Genomic DNA, 16,874 nt, shown 5'->3' with positions numbered 1-16,874 from the left:
ATTACACCACACTCAACATTAATAATAAAAGTCTGTCATCCCTTTTAAAGTAAGCAGACTGGAAGAGCTGAATGCAGGCCAGCAGATAGGCATTATTTGTTTCCTTCTGTGTGACTGTTTGAGGAATCTGAATTAATATTATGACTCTTGCCCCATTTAAACTCAGATAAGTAGAGCTACACTAATAGAGTACTACATGGACTTTCATCTGTTAATGAAAACATCTTTTTTGGTATCACAGATCCTAGAATTGAGATGTGAATAAAAATTCAGGATGAAAGTAAAAGCTAAAAAAAAAAAAAGTAAAAGCTACCAACACTTCAGACCTGAGCTCTGCAAGATGGCCTTAGAACCCTGATCAAAGGTACTGATTATAGTGCGAAAACTTAAAAATTGTATAATGAGGGGGATGAATATACTTGGACAGCCATAAAATAATGTAATGACTGTGTACCATATTTCTGCACTTCTTACAGAACAGTCTTCATTTAATATATTGAAATGTATTTTTAGATGAGACTTGATTGAAATTTTATCATAATGTGAAAATTAATAATGAAAAATGCACATAAGCATAATGAACTGAAAAATCATTAACTTATACTGAGTTTATTTTACTCTTGGTTCGAAACACGTGAAGACACACAGGTGAAAGAAGAGGAGGAAAAATCTTGGAGATATTAAAAAGAGAGAAAGTGGGGAGAGAGAGAAAACACAACCGCAAATAAATCAAAGATTATAAACTGCATATGTTTAGTTGGGTGATCAAGAAAAGTATTTAAGTTTATATATGCTCTCACATAGAAACTTCTGAATCAATGATATCTTTATGAAGTTGTATCACAGTTTGTATTTGTCTTGAAAGGGTGTAGCAGCTACATGAGCAATTTAAGAAATGATTTTTTGACAGGGCTTCTGGTTTTTGTAAAGAAATGGAAGTATGATATAGCTACTGTATTAAATCAATCCTTTGAATATTTTCTTTCTCTGGAGTAGTGCTTATCTGAGAGGGAAAAATAAGTGGATGAAAGAGGAAACCTTAGAAGCCAAGACACTAAATGGAAGATTTCTCTGCCAAAGTAGTAGCTGAATTAAGAAAATCTATGGATTTTTCTTGGCTGCTGCTGGCCACCAGCTGATCTGCCGGGATTGGCACCACTGCCACCCCAGGAAAAAAAAAGGGCTTAAGAATGAAAAGCAGATAGGAGGATACCACCCTGAAGAATTCCTGACTAAGAGGAAAAGGCAGTTAAGCAAGTCTTCACATGTTCTGAGGTGAGTCAAATGCTTTTGCAGCTCTGGAGTATAGCCTTAGTCCGCCTTCACGTATCACATTACAAACAATTGAATAAACTTTAGTTGTTTTGCATTTTTAAGTATGTTGTTTAGCAACTAATTCCATCAAGAATGTTACCAGCTGAAGATTAAACAAGAAAACAGGACTCCTAGTTCTTCACTCAGCTTGTACCCTGATCAGGATGTGTTCACTTGCTCACTGAAGCTTCTAACATGTAAAGAGGGTTAATAGAACTAATAATGTAAATGCAATTTTTTTTTTTGTCTGCAACCAAAGCATTCAGCCATTTGTCTGCAAAGTAGTTCAGGACACTTGCTGTTCACTGTTTTGTCACTGTTACAGGGAATGGAACTCTCCCTTTTATCAAAAAATACTCAAATCTGAACTGATTAGCAGACATACACTAGCTCAACTTGACACTGGAGTAAAGTGTGTTTCAAAACAGAGGTCCCGTTTAGGAGGGTGATGGGAAGGATCGTGACACTACTGTAAATCTCTCTGCAATTGCAATTGTCCTCTCAGCAGAAAGAAACAAAGACTGAATTGGGTATTCAAAAAGTCTTTAAAGTGATTCAGATTTTTTTTAACTGAAGATAAAACCCATGTGGGGGTTGTATGTCACAGGAGACAGAATGTATCTGAATCAAGGGAATTTCAATTGTCAGATGCTTAAAAGAAAAAATTTTACTGAGCCTCTCAAAATTTGTTACTTTTACTGTATAACAGGTCAACATGATCAGGTCAGCAATCTTTGATTTACAGGATAGGTCAAAGGTCAAGCAAGCTTTTGTTTGCTTGGGTGATATCTATGGCATAGCAAAGGCCCTGTGCAAGTACTGAATAGTGCATATTTTATGGGTTTTTTTAGTGGACTTTGTTCACACTGAACTCTGTATTACTAGGTTTCTGTATTGCTACTGGCTGGTTTGAAACTGTCCTGGGTATGTATAAGCAAAATGTAATGCTATTTGGAAGGCAACATGGATGTTTTTCTAGAGGCCTTTGTTAGACAGCTGTTGAGGAATGGTAGGAAATATTTATAGCAGAAAATGCTTGATGTGAGTAAACCTGTGTAAATTCCTAATTCAGAGGAAAGTTCCCACACAACTCCAAGTATGCTCTTCTGCTTCCATTCTCCATCTGTAAAATCAAATGTCCTTGTCCGAGTCCTCTGTGTATTGTGAAGATAAAAGCTGCCAAAGGCTAAGGTGTGTATATATTGTTTTCTAAGGAAAGTAAATATATCAGTAATGAAAATATTTCTTTTGATATCAAGGCCTTACAAACATCTAAAGTGTCTTTAGAACTTCACCAATGGTGAATTAAAACCAGGGTGGCTCAGGAATGTAATAGGGAGCATTTCTGTATTGATTTTCTTTTCTAGGATGTGTTATACTTGTGTTAGAGTGAAGACAGCATGTCATTTGGTGTTATACTGTCCTTGTCACTTAATCATCATTTCATATCTATGTTAAGAAAAAGGAATAATTTTAAGGAGGAAGCAATTTCTTGGAACTTCCCAGGAAAGGGTCAGAGAAAGGGAAAGTTGGTTGGTAACACTGGTATTAACAAATAGCTGTGAAAATGCTTAGTTTGCCATGAAAAAATTAATTGCTGTGAAAGAGCAGCATATAAAAAAAATAAGAATAATCATTCACAGGTTTTATTAAAGAACAAGCGTAATAAAACAAATAGCCTTATATTCTTGGGAAAAGAAGAATGTTTTTAATAAGAGGAGAATGCCCAGCAACTGCAAGCAAACATTTATTGGAGTTTTTTTCCACTGCAGTGCTTACAGTTGCAAGTAAACTTACTTAATTTTCCTTAGCATTTAAATTGCTGGTTTATGGTCACATGATCAGCCACCTAGATATACAAACATTGCTTGTGCTTGTAATTAGCTGAATTTGGAACTATGCAGGAAAAGGATTCATACCTACCTACATTTCTGCTAAAAGCAGGCACAAAAATAGAAATTAAAAACCCACCAATACTAACAAAACAAACAGAAAACCTCAACAAACACACACACACACAATTCCCTGTTTAAGAAAGCAACTGGGGACCAATGATGGGTTTGGCTCTTTGATTTCTCCTTCCTTAAAGCACAAATATATTTAAAAATCTTTCAAATTCCTATGGGCATCTTTTTTGAAAGCTAATCTTTAAAACTTATAACCACTTGTTAAGTTTTGGGTCTATAGGTCTCAAGCAGAGGGAATATTCCTTTGATGCTAATTTTCATACATTAATTAAAGGTGTTTTTCAGGTTTGAAACTCTGATTGAATTACTGTTTCACTATTTGTAATAGTGATAAGTTCTAGTAATCTTAAAAAAAGTTTTAATGGCTATACTCAGAAAAATAAAACCCACTATATGTGTTCAGTTTTGATATCTAAGTCAATAAAAATTAAAGCCACTGAGCTGATGACAAATTCAGGACAATTACTGCAAAAACAGTACCAAAAGACTCTACAACTGTGGTTATCAATCAAACTAGAATCATGTTCCTAGTAAATAAAGGAGTCATTTGTGAGACTTTGCAGTTTAATGTTAGCCCTATGGGATAGGGAGGCACTGGGCAATGAGATTTGTAGGAACATCTCTAATGAAAGGTAGGAAAAGACCTTTGCTGTAGCAGGCTTCTGGGAATAAACTGAATACAAAACAGCATGAAAAGTGAAAATAAAGCAAGTGATATTACTGGGGCTAAGCAGCCTGTGCTGTTGTGAAGTGCTGTGTTATGGTGAAAGCCAGGTACTAAAGGCTGTGCAGGACCTAGTAAAATTGATGAATTTTTAAATCTATCTACTGTTGTTTTTAAGTTCTGATTCAACAATTGCTATCTCAGAGCAAAACCCATATATTGTGGCTTATGTCTATTGAATACAGCATGGAAGGGATATCTGGAATTAGAGAAACAAATACTCTGCAATATATTTATTGTACTGTTGATAAAATTCACAGTATGGAAGCTTGCATTGTGTATTCTATAATTTTAGCTGTCTAGAAAACATAACAAAGTTTGCTTTACTCTGTGTAAACTGGATATGTTTAGCCCTTGCTGAAGTTTTAATCCTTTACAAAATAAGGGACTCTTCAGAAGAGACCATTTTAACCCAGACCCAAGGGCAGGGGTACTACCCTACCTGAAAATGTCTTGTTCCAACTCATGAGTCCGTTGTTGGTCCTCCTGATTCTGCTTTTGCATTTCTTCTTGCTCTTTTGGAGTCATAGAACTTAGGCCATCCAAGAGCCATTTTTCTCGCAAGGCCTTTTTCTGGAGGGGAAAAACAGACAAGTAAGCGAACCCTAAAGTTAGGGTATTCAACCATTTACTGTATTTGTCTTGATGCCAGAGACCCAATCCACAGTCTTGTGCTCTATTTGGCATAAGACAACCTGATTAAATTGAATTTTGACTACTGCTGCTTTGAGGCAGAGCTGTGCCAGCTCTGGTAAAGAAGGCTACATTAACCTCAGTGCTGCTTGCAGTGGCTGTTGGAATCCCTGCCTGCATCCTGTGTTGAGTCACTTAAACTGTTGCTTCCTACTCTTTTCTGTTTATTGTGTACTTTACATGAGGTTATTACTGGGGTTCAGTTGGCAGAGGAACAGGTATGTTGGATCTGGTTGCATTTAAAAGCAGTTTTGCAGTTGTTTGATGTGTGACATGTATGATGTCATAGAAAGTCTGTCTGGAACAGGCTTGTTGAGAAGTCTGTAGCACTTTGTGGTGCTTTTTTTTTTATTTGTTTTTTTACCTGTGGGATGTAAGAGCAATGTTTACAGTTGCCTTAGTCCCTCAGGACAGTATTCTCTCTCTTTCTTTCTCTCTCTCAACACTGGATCCTAGGAAATCTGTGGGAAATAAGGGCTACTCCAGACAATCCTGAGCCTTGACTCTCTCTGTAGAATCACTTGGCAGCACTTGTTAGTAGTTGTGTCTTAGGCTCTAATTAAATAAATGCAGATTTTAATAGAATAGTTCTATGTGGTCTGGTAGATGTTGGCACAACTCCTATTGACCACAAAATACTGTGTTCTCAAGCTGGAGGGAACATAGTTATTAATTCCCTTTCAATTTAGCTATTTAGATTTTAATGATAAGTAGGGCTCCTAGAAAGTGAGATTTTGATCCTGGATGGAACTGAATTAGTCTAGCATTGCTATCTCCAAAAATAAATCTATAGTTCCTTGTGAGATTTACAGCAGGGCTGCTACTGTAGACCTCAGAAACTGATAACATCTGTTGAAATCAACAAAAGCTTTGTGTATGTATAGGGTTAGGCCCAAGAAAACAAACTCCCCAAATACAAGCATAATACAATAGTGTTATTTTTGCATTTTTCTAGAGTAGTTTGCTGCTGCTCCCAACTGAATGCCATGTAACCTTTTTCATTTAATTAGCCATTTTTAAAAGAATGACACATTGTGTATTTGGAAACAGCCTTTGAATAAAAGATGTTTTCAAGTCTGCTCCATCCAGGCAGTGGCACCAACGAGTGCAGGGGTAGCTGCTTTAGGGCTGCCAGGTTCTTTCTGCTGTCTGGCATTTCCTTCCATGGCAAAATGTCTCTATCTCAGTACTGGGTCATGCATGTGTTATAGCACTGACATAAAAGCACTTTCATTTTGCATTAGGCTCAGTATGTTAAGGGAAAGGGATACTTATACATTGTGATGTGGTAAGACTCTGGGAATGGCTGGAGTGCTGACCACTTAAATGAAAGGAATAATTTTATTTTTGTAGTTCATGGTCACATTGGGAGTAGCGTGACAATATTCTGCAAATTCTGTGAATAATTTACGATGTGTGCTCCAGGTACGACTCCACTGTAGTTCTTAACAAGGCTGGACTAGCACTGGAAGATTCATCCTTCATTGGAAGGCAAGGCCGTTTTGAGGTTGTGGGTCTTGCTCTCACAGGGCTGTGGCAGTTCACCTTGTGGCATTTTTGGGAAGGCCTAAGTCGTTTTCAGTTTTTCACAGAAAATGTAGTTCAACACTGTTAACTGCTGGAACAAGAAAGTGTGTGACTAGCACCTACAGGGGAGCACTGATGGAGTTCAGGCATTGTCAGAAGCCAGAAACTTAATAAGCTAAACTATAAAAGCCCATGGAAAGTACATGCAAATCAGTGTTGACTGCATTTCAAGCAACTCTGTCTGGTCCTTTCTCTTTTTGCCTCAGTGAGAAGGATTCCAGGTAGAAGGAAGAATTAGTTGCTGGTGCATCTAGAATTACTTGATGAAATTTGCCCCGTACCCTCACTAGCAGCCCCCATTGCCCCTTGCAGTTCTGTGCAGCCCTATCCACACAGATGTATTTGCTTGAATGCCCTCTACCTCATGTGGCAGAAGTGCACATGTAAGGGGTATATATTTCTTCTCCATTATAATTCTACCAGGTAACTAAGATCTGTTATGATGCCTCATACCCGTCTTTCTAGTAAGAAGTTTGCTTGGGGATAGCAAACAGAGTCATTGGGAAGGCAGGACAGAGATTCCTACTTACAAAAAGGAAGTTGTTTTTTTTTTTTTTTTAAAAAAAACACAACAAACAAAAACACTAAAAAAAAAGCTCCAACCCCTCCCCCCAGACAAAACAACAGCCTTTTAATAAACCTGTTGCTAAGGGTTATAAATAGGAATGAAGGACAAAATGAGGAACAGGACAGTGATATCCAGCTAACAGGAACATCCATATGACAGTGAGATTTACTAACCTAGGGGACAGGTGTGAGTTATGTTCAGTAGGTCATAGAGCTCTAGATTTCACTGTGAACAATTGGTAAGAGTGTAAATGAGTGAAATCAGTCACTAGGGAAATGATTCTTCTATAAAATTTACCAGAGTGTCCTAATGTTTTAAAAGTCTAAATATGTTTTAAAGCAATTTATGTACTAGATCCTTTCGTTGTTTTACTCCACTGAAATACCTAGATTAGTCTGAAGCATAAATGTTCATTAAAGGACAAAACCTCTAGGGCATCAAGCAGAGGATGTTCAGCAGTAATGTTGCATTTGATATTGGGTACCTGTCTTATTATTTAGTTGTAAAAAGTAAATTACATTTTGGGTGTTCCAAATAGCTAGTGATATGTATGTGTTTATACACCTTATACATATATATATATATTTAAATGTATGCTTGATCCTTCTTTGCCAAGTGAATAATTTTCTCTATAGATCTGTGATTCACTTTGTTTATGCAATACCACTGATTTTCATTTAAAAACTCTACTGAATGATTTTTCATGGGACAGGTAAAGGAATCATATTCTCTGTTCTCTTCCAGAGGAAAACTATTTTGGTAGCATTTTTCCAGGAGCATTTTAGCCTCTGTAAAAACTCCATAAAACTTCCTCAGAATAAGTGCAAGGTGGGTTTTTGCTTTCTTAACTTTTAAAGCTCCATTATACCTATTAATTTTGTCTACAAATGTACTAAATCTGTAAGGAAACTGCCCTAAGGCTCTGTCTGCACACAGTGGCAGTGAGGATTAGCTGGTTGTCTAGAACAGATCAGTTTATCCTTCTATAAAGAAGGGCAAAAGAGTCATTCTGAATTTATAGACGTGGAAACTTGAAACATAACTTTCAGTACTCCATGTAACCATGTACTAAGGTGAAGATAGTCACATGTTTGCTGCTCAATAGTTACAGGACTTGGAAAAGATATTCCTCTTCCTTTTAAATAAGATGTTACACAGTTGGTCAAGCCTGTCCTTGGAGTAAAATAAAAATAAAACCTGAGCATGGGTGACTTTTGTGTTAGCTCTCCTGGCCCACTAGTGAAATAGTTTATCATAGTTTCTCATTTTTTTTTTGGCTTGACACAAAAGAAGAGGGTGGATGAAACCCAGGATCTGGTGTCTGTTTTGAAGAGGAGTCTGTTTTAAATATGCTTCTCTCGCTTTTCCTGGAGGAGATGTGCCACGCTTCTGGTGTTAGATTCAACATATCTTCTTGAAACTGTTTATCTGCTCACATAATGAAAAGGGTATGTAAAACACCAAGACTTGCATATTTCTAGAAGCACAGATTTTGTCTTATCTCCCTACATGACACGTACTGCCAAACTGCAACAGATGTTTAAAGAATAGTGGTGTTGGGTAGAAATCACTGCAATTTCAAGTCTCTGCAGAGATGTGTCTTTTAGTTTCTTAGTAACTTGGAATTTGCAATCCTGAGTTTACCAGGCTGTATTTGAGGGAAATATTTGCATTATTTATTCTTTTTCTTTCTTATAATATATCAAGAAGCAGCATTATTTTATTAAAGAGTCATTAAACAAACTGAAAAAAGCCTATAACCCACCCCAAAAAAATAGGCTGCTTTTTTTCTAGAAAACAGTGCAATTAGACTTAATGGTTGTGCTGCACCCTGTACCAAGTAAGGTTGCTGTAGTGGGATTAGGGAGTGAACACACCCAGTCTGACATGTGAGGCTTAATTTTCATCTGTGAGTTATTCCTGGTTATGATCTCATTTTATGCCATGAAAGTGATCAAATAACACCAGCTCTGGAATGTAATTTTTTTCAAAGAATGATGCTTATTAAAGTCAAATGGAGTCCTGGCAAGACTCCAAAAAGCTGTGAAAATTTGACAGTAAAAGCATGACTTAAATGCATGAAGATTTGCACTCCAAAATCCAAAACCTTTATTCATGCTGTGTTACTTGAGGCTATCCTTAGTTACATAAATCCAACACTTTACTTACCTTTAAATGTTGGTGCTTCATTTTTTCCTCTTCCACTTTTAGACGTTTCTGTGTAATTTCTTCTTGCAGTTTTCTTTTGTCCTATAAATTAAGAGAACAATGAAACTTTGTTTAGAGAAATTACTTGTTAACAAAAATATCGTTTAAGTGTTGTTCAGTAGGGTGAAATCAATCCATGCAAATAAAGCCTTATTTTAAAGCTTAAGTGATGCTTAGGCAGTGCATAATTCTTTGTAGTGGCAGCTCGTGTCCTGCGCAGGTATGGTTTCCACTGCTCTTTCTCCAAAGTATGTTTAAACATGTTAATGACCACAAAGGAGGGATGATACAAAATAGAAACTATTTACTCTTAGGAAGGGTAGGGGAAGAAAACAGGAAGAAAGTATATTTGAGCAGAATTGTACATGCAGAGTGAGACTAAAAATGGGACCTGACCCAAATTCCTAAGGCAGCCCACACATGGTTTAGGAGAGGAAAGAGCCTGCATGGTCTGTACTGTGCAGCTGTGATACATCACTAAATGAAATGGGCTGTCGGTGAATCCAGCACTGAGTTTGTGTATCTTGTGGCTAATAGCTGAAATAAACAGGAATAAACAAAGACTTAGAAATTTATTTTGTTAGTCAGATAATGGTAAAGATGAACACAGAGAAATGTGGTATGCTTCATATATGTTGTTGCTACCTCTCAATTAAAGAAAAAAATAAAATTTTTGCCTGTGCACAGGCTGTTTTCATGGTTGCTGAATTTTAAAAAGAAAAACCTCAAGTAGTGCTGATCTGTCATAGTGCCACCTTCATCCTTTTTGTTACAGGTTGTAGAACAAAGGAAATGGGTGAACAGTGTCTGAACGCTGGCAATGCTTGAGCCTCTCGTGTCTTTAGATAGCAGTGCCACATGGAGTACCCTTGTGGCTCCTCTGTATGAGGCCAAACGCTGATTTAGTACTTTGTGTCCTCAGCAGCCAGTGGGAAAGAAATCATGCCAAATGAAACTAACTTTTATAAGATGTATTAGTAGGCTATTCTCTTGGCCAGCCTTAGTGCTGTAAAATTCTGTTGTTTGGCATAGCACATTTTGCGCTTGTTTCTTGGTATGTTTTAGAGAAGTAAATGGAATCTTCTGTTGTTCTGTGCAGAATTGTTTGCTGACTGGAGGCTAATGCCTCTTTCCTTTCAATTAGAACAGCTGGATTTTGTTAAAAAAACTGATAGCTTTTGTTTAACAGTCTGTTTTCAGACAAGTATGGTTTTGGAAGGAGTTAAGTTCTTCACAAATATAGGAAGAGACTTGTCCTTCCAGTCCACCTGAGGAACCAGCTGTGTGTAAGGAGTGTAGAAAGTCGGTAAGGAAGTGCTGGACATAAGGTTGGGAGGTGTTCTCCACCATTTCCCTAGGATCTGGGATTTGGAAACAGGAAGAGACATGGTGTGCTTGGCTGAATCACTTTGCTGTTACTGGAAATTAGAAATCAGCAGCATGACCGTGGGCTCTAAGGATGCTTTGTTGAAGGACAGGAAGTGAAAGAAACCACCTAGCCTTGTGGAGATGGAGGGCAGGACTACAGGTGGCCAAGCACTACTCATAGTATGCTGGGATTTAGTAGGTGAACGAGTGTCAAGGGCTTTGTTTACAGATTGTTACAATTCTTAAGGAAACATTTTTTTTCTCTTTACTAAGTTTCTAGGTAAGACTCTTAACCAGAAAATGAACTTTTACTTGGTTTATACTATTAAAAAATATTCTAAGTTAATTTAAATATTCTTTTTGTACCAGTGGAGATGTAATAAGAGTTTAGGAGTCTAAAATGAGAATTTGTACACAAACTACTGTGCAGATAGTTTAAAATGCAGTAATTTATGCCTTTACACTCTGATTTCTAACTGTGTAATAAGGAATTTATTCAGCAGCAAAACTTTTGCCTGTTTCTTTTTTTTAAGTCTATGTTTCTTTTACATCCAATATTTTTTTTCTGAAAGCTTTCTACTTGTACCCTTTAGTGTTCTAGCATGTTTTAATTTTGCTGGTTGGTATTAAATATCTATTATACAATTATCAAGAAATTGAAATAGATTGCCTTTTATATATCTAGTCTATATCTCTATATATTCTCATCTAGTGCCAGAAGCTAAGAAGTATGAGGAATCTATTTGACGTGTGCCAGAATAACTTTTAAAACCTGTTAGAAAACTTGTCTGCGCATCATGTCTTGCTTTACAAAGCTTTGACTATACTATACCTATCTAGTGGAATAAATGTTTATTCCTGGATAGCTAAGTGATCCATGCTTCTACCAAACTTCATGCTCTACCCCTGTAGATAATCATGTTTCTGGCAGAAGTCCTTGAATCCTCTCTTACTATGCTCTTGTTACTATGAGCAGGATGTGAACACCTTCAGCTGTTCCTTTCTCTTGTGCATCAATGCAAGGTAAGACTTGAACCTTGGTCCTAATTTTCACTACTACTGAAACAGGTGGGAATCTTTTCTGACTTTTGAGAGTAAAAATGAATTGTGTTCTAAAGTGGATCTGTCTGAAAGAAAGGGAAACGCATCCACGGAGCAGCATCTTGTGAAGTGTCTTGTGTGCCAAGTCCATTAGTTTGTGGCACTGTTCTACAGTGGTGCCAGTGCTGGTGGTCTTGGTCCCATGGCAAATGCCACCTATTGTCAGTCAAAGGAGCAGCTAATGTTTTAGCTAATATGTTTTTCTTTTCATATAATTTTCCAGAGATTAAAAACGTCAAACCCCATCAAACATTAAAAATATTGCAGCTTTCATATTTTAAGATATTACAATCTCACTGATAAAATGGATGCATCTGATGTTTTACTTTTTATATTCTATGTGCACCAGCAGCAGGTGGAAGCTACATAACAAAGAAAAAAAGTTTCTTTTTCAGAGCTATGTGAGCATCAAAATACATAATCATAAAGTAATATTTTTTTTAATTTATTTGCTACGCAGAGAAGATATGAAAAACAATTTGAAAGCCCCTACTGGCTCTGTGAGAGCCAGATGCTGTCAAGGAGCCAGGCATTTAACAACAGAAACCAGTCAGGTTTAGTGCAGGTGCAGTTGTTTATTGCTTTGAGTGCCCCTTGCTTTCTTCTCTTAGATCCTTTACAGCAAACATCTGGTGGGTAGCACTGGAAATTCCCAGGCATGTTACTTGAGACAAATCTTCCCAGAGCCACTGAGGAACTTGCAATTGTAACTGTAATGTGCTGTTTTCCTAGACAACTCATACTGCAGCTTCTTAAGCCTGAAGATAACCTCACTTATTTGGGCTGCTTTATTTCTGCAGTCCATTAGAACAGATACATCAAGTGTTTCAACTAAATGCTATTGACTGATGAAAGTAGAGAACAAATAGTTTCTTTACACAGCAAGTGTAATAAATGAAGTCATGGCCTAAATACGATTTCCTATTTCTTGTAATGCAAGACACTGGAAGCTACCCCAGTTTCTTAAAAAAATACTTCTTCATTATTCATCTGGAGGCACAGGTACAGGTGGAGGACACTCACTCCAGCATGTTCATAGAGTCCTCGTCAGGCAAACGTGCTGCCCATTCCTTCTCCTGGATCCCAGCGAGTCTAAAACATCGCAAGGCCTGGACTTCTCTGGAGTGCCAAAACAGTTGTTATCTTTTGAGCCCATACTCTAGAGACAAAGTCCAGGTTCTGACCCTGGTTCAAGCACCGTTACAGTTAAACAAACCAATGTACTCTAAACCCTCTAAAACATTTCAAATTACCCTATTGTGGGCTTGCGTCAGGTCTCAAGTAATTACGATAAATGGATCTGTTGGCTTTTATCAAGTGCCACAATTAAAACTCAACCGACTTAAACCCCAACCTATTAGATTCCTGTAGATTTCCAGCTACCCTTCTCACATTTATTTCAATTCCAATGAGATTTTTTTTTAACTCTGCCCACTATTTATTCTGCCAGTAGCGTTTGTTTTGCAACTAGTCTGTCATGCTAAGAGTGTGAAAAATATCTCTGTTTCCATCATTTGTTTTTAAACAAATGCCTGAGAGAGTGAGTGATCCTTCTGGAGGTTTCCTTTCATCCCATAGGGCCAAAATTTGCTTCAGTTCAATTCTTTTGTAACTGAATAAGTTTCAGTGGAGATCAAATCAGAGGTGAATTAGGATTCAGCCAGTGTTTGTTACATCAGGTTATATTACTTTAAAAATAGCTCAGTAGTTCCTTTTACAAATTATAAATCTTTTGACTCAGATTTCCCTTTAGAAGAGAAACTAGAAATGATTTCTAATGTCTTCTACATAAACTTCAGTGAGTCCTTCCTCTGAAAACTGACAGGTAGGAATTTGTTTAATCCAGGCTTGTCCTTTTTTATTGTCCAGGCAGCAATACTTATGATAGATTGTCAATAATTCAGATATTAAATTTAATTCCAGAATGCAAACCAAAAATCTTTAATCTCTCAGTCATGTTGTGAAATGAGAAAATTGATTTGTTCTGGAATTCTCCAGCTGCCTTTTGACCTTCAGGCAAACATTCAGTATGATGACAGTAACATGTATTTTAGACTGTCCAGTAGTGATTTGCACACATACTTTCAGTGCTTTGAATTTAATTTGAAAGTGCAATACAACCCATAATAAAGTCAGTACAGGCAACTTAGCTGTTTTAAAGCAATAGTCTATAAACCCGTATTTAAAAAATAACAATTTCAAGCAGACATCAAGTCTGTTTCTGTCCTGGGATAAATCATTATTCAGCAAACACACAGCAGCTCATTAAGACAATGCTACTTCTAAGCCTTTTTTTTCTAGTAGCAAGTTATAATCGTAAGCACTTACTGTTATGGCCTGGAATCGTTCTTTCAGCAATTCGGCTTCCTCCATTCTACAAATCAAAAACAGACAAGTAGTGAAGGTAAACAGAATCAGACCATAAGCAAAAAGCCTCCTGGTGGGGCTGCAAAAAAAGCTGAGGTGATTTGATCCAATTCCAGAGGAGAGAGAAGGCAGAATTTTTGACTTGTCAGAAGAGTCCCTGAACAGATGAGCAGATCAGTCCAGGCAGACACATGTAATGAGGGTGTGGAGAGGAGGCAGACAAGGAGAGTGCTGGCATGAGTTGACTGACAAGTTGGAACAGTGGAGCACAAGCCCTTTTCCTTCAGAAGCTGCCAACTCTTTGTTTTAATGTGCTCGGTTAGCGTGCCATTGCTTCTTTAACTCTTAAATGCCCAAACCAGAATCTTACAGGACCGTGATAAAAGTAAACTTTTATTATTTTGTTATTTCTCTTTCTTTTCTTTTCTTTCTCTATGCTTCTGGTGATAAACAGATATTTAAAACTTATTAAGTATTCCCATTTCTCATTAAACTTATTTCACCTGCATGTGTTTTAACATGTAATATTAGCACTGTAGATGGCATGGGTTTTTTTGAGATAGTAGTTTTAATTCAGTTTCCTAGATAAAATTTTTAGGAAGGCTGTATTCATAGCTGGAAGAATGTTTTAGAACTGCTAACCTAAAGTAAGATAAACTTTAAACAGTCAGGTCTGTCATTGAATGCTAGTGTTAATCTGTGCAATTACTGATCAGCTATCTGGGACTCAGGGGAAGCTTTGTCTAAGTAAGGATTTTGGGATCATCATTTCAGTGTTACCAAGATGAGTGTAAAATGCCAGTGGCTCTCATGCTGCATTTCCATTCAGCTGACTTGCTGTGGACTTCTGCTGAAAACAGCACTATGTGCCTTAAGGGATGGCATACATTTTGACCTTTTCATTTACCTAAGTGAGAGTCAGCCATCCAAAATCAATCTAGGAAACTTGCAGAACAAGTGGAACTGCCCTAGGAAAATCCAGTTGTGGAAAAAAATTCTAAGCAAATCAAACAGCATAAAGATGTAATGTGAATCTGTAATCTCTTTGTTACCTTCAGTATCATGTAACTCAAGTCTTCGTAAGGACACCAGCAGGAGAGCCGCTCAGCATGTTTGGGTTTTTACCTGATAATTCATTGAGATGACTAAACTCAGCAGGATTTGGTGAGGTGGTTTATTTTACAGGTCAGTACAGTGACCTGAATCTTGGTGGCAAATCAGGCTCATTACTAGCAAATTCTAAGGTGCTAAAGAATTGCACACTTGATGGTGAAGTTACAGCCTTATAATTCAATAGAAATCAATATTTAGTTCAATTTCACCTTTCTAGTATGTCATCACTCAGCCATGTACATGAGCAGATTATCCCCCTCTGCACTGGGATTAAGGATGCTTTAATGTTTTATTTATACTGTGATCCACCCTGAGGTTTTGTTCAAACTTGCAGAGACCCCATGTTTTATTCTCCAGTGAAGATTTAATTTCTATTTTTTAAATATTAATTTATACTTCATTTGGTCAGCACCTGAAATTTAAAAAATTACCACATAAAAGCAAATGTGAAGTTCAAAGGCAAGTGCATTGAGGTGTATCAAGAGATAGATTACATGGGAATTTATATGAGTTTGGTGTATGGATTTGAGAATGAATTCAAACACCACGTGGAATTAAATGAATTCTTGCTGCAGAAACCATTGGAGAGACAGTCTTTCTCTTTAAGCTTTCGTAAGTTAGTATAGTCTGCCTTATCATATTTTGAACCTTCCCCCCACTTATTTCATCTTTACCTTCTGTGAAGTTCATCTTAAAATTTAAGTACATATGTGGACTTTGGAATGCTTAAAAATATTTAAAGCAGCAAATGTTTACATCAGAAATAAGGAAGTCTGGTTTGGGCCAGAATTTGTATTCTGACATAAATGGGATCTATTCTCAGTGGGTGGAGGAATGAGATCTGTATTTCAAGATCAAACTAAAGTCAATGGGATTGCATTGCTTGGAATTTTTATGGTCTAAAGTATTCTCCTAAATTTATGCCCTAAAATTATTTAAATGTTTTAAAGAACCCTACTTGTGGATGTTACATAGTTGCAGACCAGAAGAGTATTTAACATGTCTTTCCCTAATCTAAACCAGTAGACTGAGGTAGCTGTAAGATGTTTTCTAAAATGTTGCTTCCCTTTTCAAGTGACCATTATTAAGAGAGTATTTAAAAGGTACTTGAAACATTTTAAATTGTTTAAATCATATATATCCCCTTGCTAGGCAGGATTTGTTGTTCAATCAATAGGTTGTTTTCCAGTTATCTTAATCCTATTCTAATTGGGATTTATGTGCAAGAGAAGGAATGGACCAGCTGTCATTTTGTCTGCTCTTAAGCCTCCTTCACCAATAGGAGTACCCATGGAGTAAAGGTTAGATCAGTGAATCCAAACAGCTGTGTTTTCAGTCTGCAGGATTCTTGGAACAAGGTTTTTCAGAACTTGCCTGCCAGAAACATATCCAGAGGAAACCACCTACCTAATCTGCAACTTTAAGGGGGGGGGAAAGCATATTTTTCTTTTGGTAGAATAGGTTCTCTGAGTTATGCAGAAAATGTTTTTGTATCGTATGGTGAGTCATACAGGTTGGATTTTTTGGCTTCACTTATTCCTTTGTTCATTTCCATTTTTCACTGTGTACCTAATGTAGCAGTAATAATGAAAATCCAAATCACAAGGTGAAAGAGTTGCATTTTGAATTCTTACAGAAAAGCAGGTTGTAATTTAGAAGAATGCAACATCCAGAACCAAAATCTGGAAGTAGGACCACAGAAGTACTTTCACATCTGAAAATGCAATTTCTGTTGTCCATTTCTGGAGCAATGTCTGAGTACTGGAATAGAGAAATGCTGTCACTTCAGAACTGTAGCAGCTCTCCCTGGCCTTACTCTACATACAAAACCATCTTCAGTTCTACTCTTCCTCCTTGTACATCA

At 37.0% G+C, this 16,874-nt stretch overlaps 2 protein-coding genes across 4 annotated transcripts in view; one reads left to right on the top strand and one right to left on the bottom strand.

Annotated features, from left to right (window-relative positions):
* Positions 1–16,874, top strand: part of FRRS1 (ferric chelate reductase 1) — a 152,287-nt gene that overhangs the window by 40,816 nt on the left and 94,597 nt on the right. The window lies entirely within an intron of this gene.
* PALMD (palmdelphin) overlaps positions 1–16,874 on the bottom strand; it is a 49,661-nt gene that overhangs the window by 10,897 nt on the left and 21,890 nt on the right. Inside the window, exons 2-4 of the mRNA XM_051803437.1 lie at positions 13,859–13,904; positions 9,023–9,103; positions 4,448–4,578 (exon numbers count right to left, since the gene is read on the bottom strand). Coding sequence (XP_051659397.1) covers positions 4,448–4,578; positions 9,023–9,103; positions 13,859–13,904 — 258 coding nt within the window. The remainder of the gene's footprint in view (positions 1–4,447; positions 4,579–9,022; positions 9,104–13,858; positions 13,905–16,874) is intronic.

This window comes from Manacus candei, unplaced genomic scaffold (assembly GCF_025592945.1).
Source record: "Manacus candei isolate 608988 ecotype Guabito, Panama unplaced genomic scaffold, ASM2559294v1 h1tg000005l, whole genome shotgun sequence".
Classification (NCBI taxonomy): domain Eukaryota; kingdom Metazoa; phylum Chordata; class Aves; order Passeriformes; family Pipridae; genus Manacus; species Manacus candei.
This window is presented reverse-complemented; position numbering and strand designations above follow the sequence as displayed.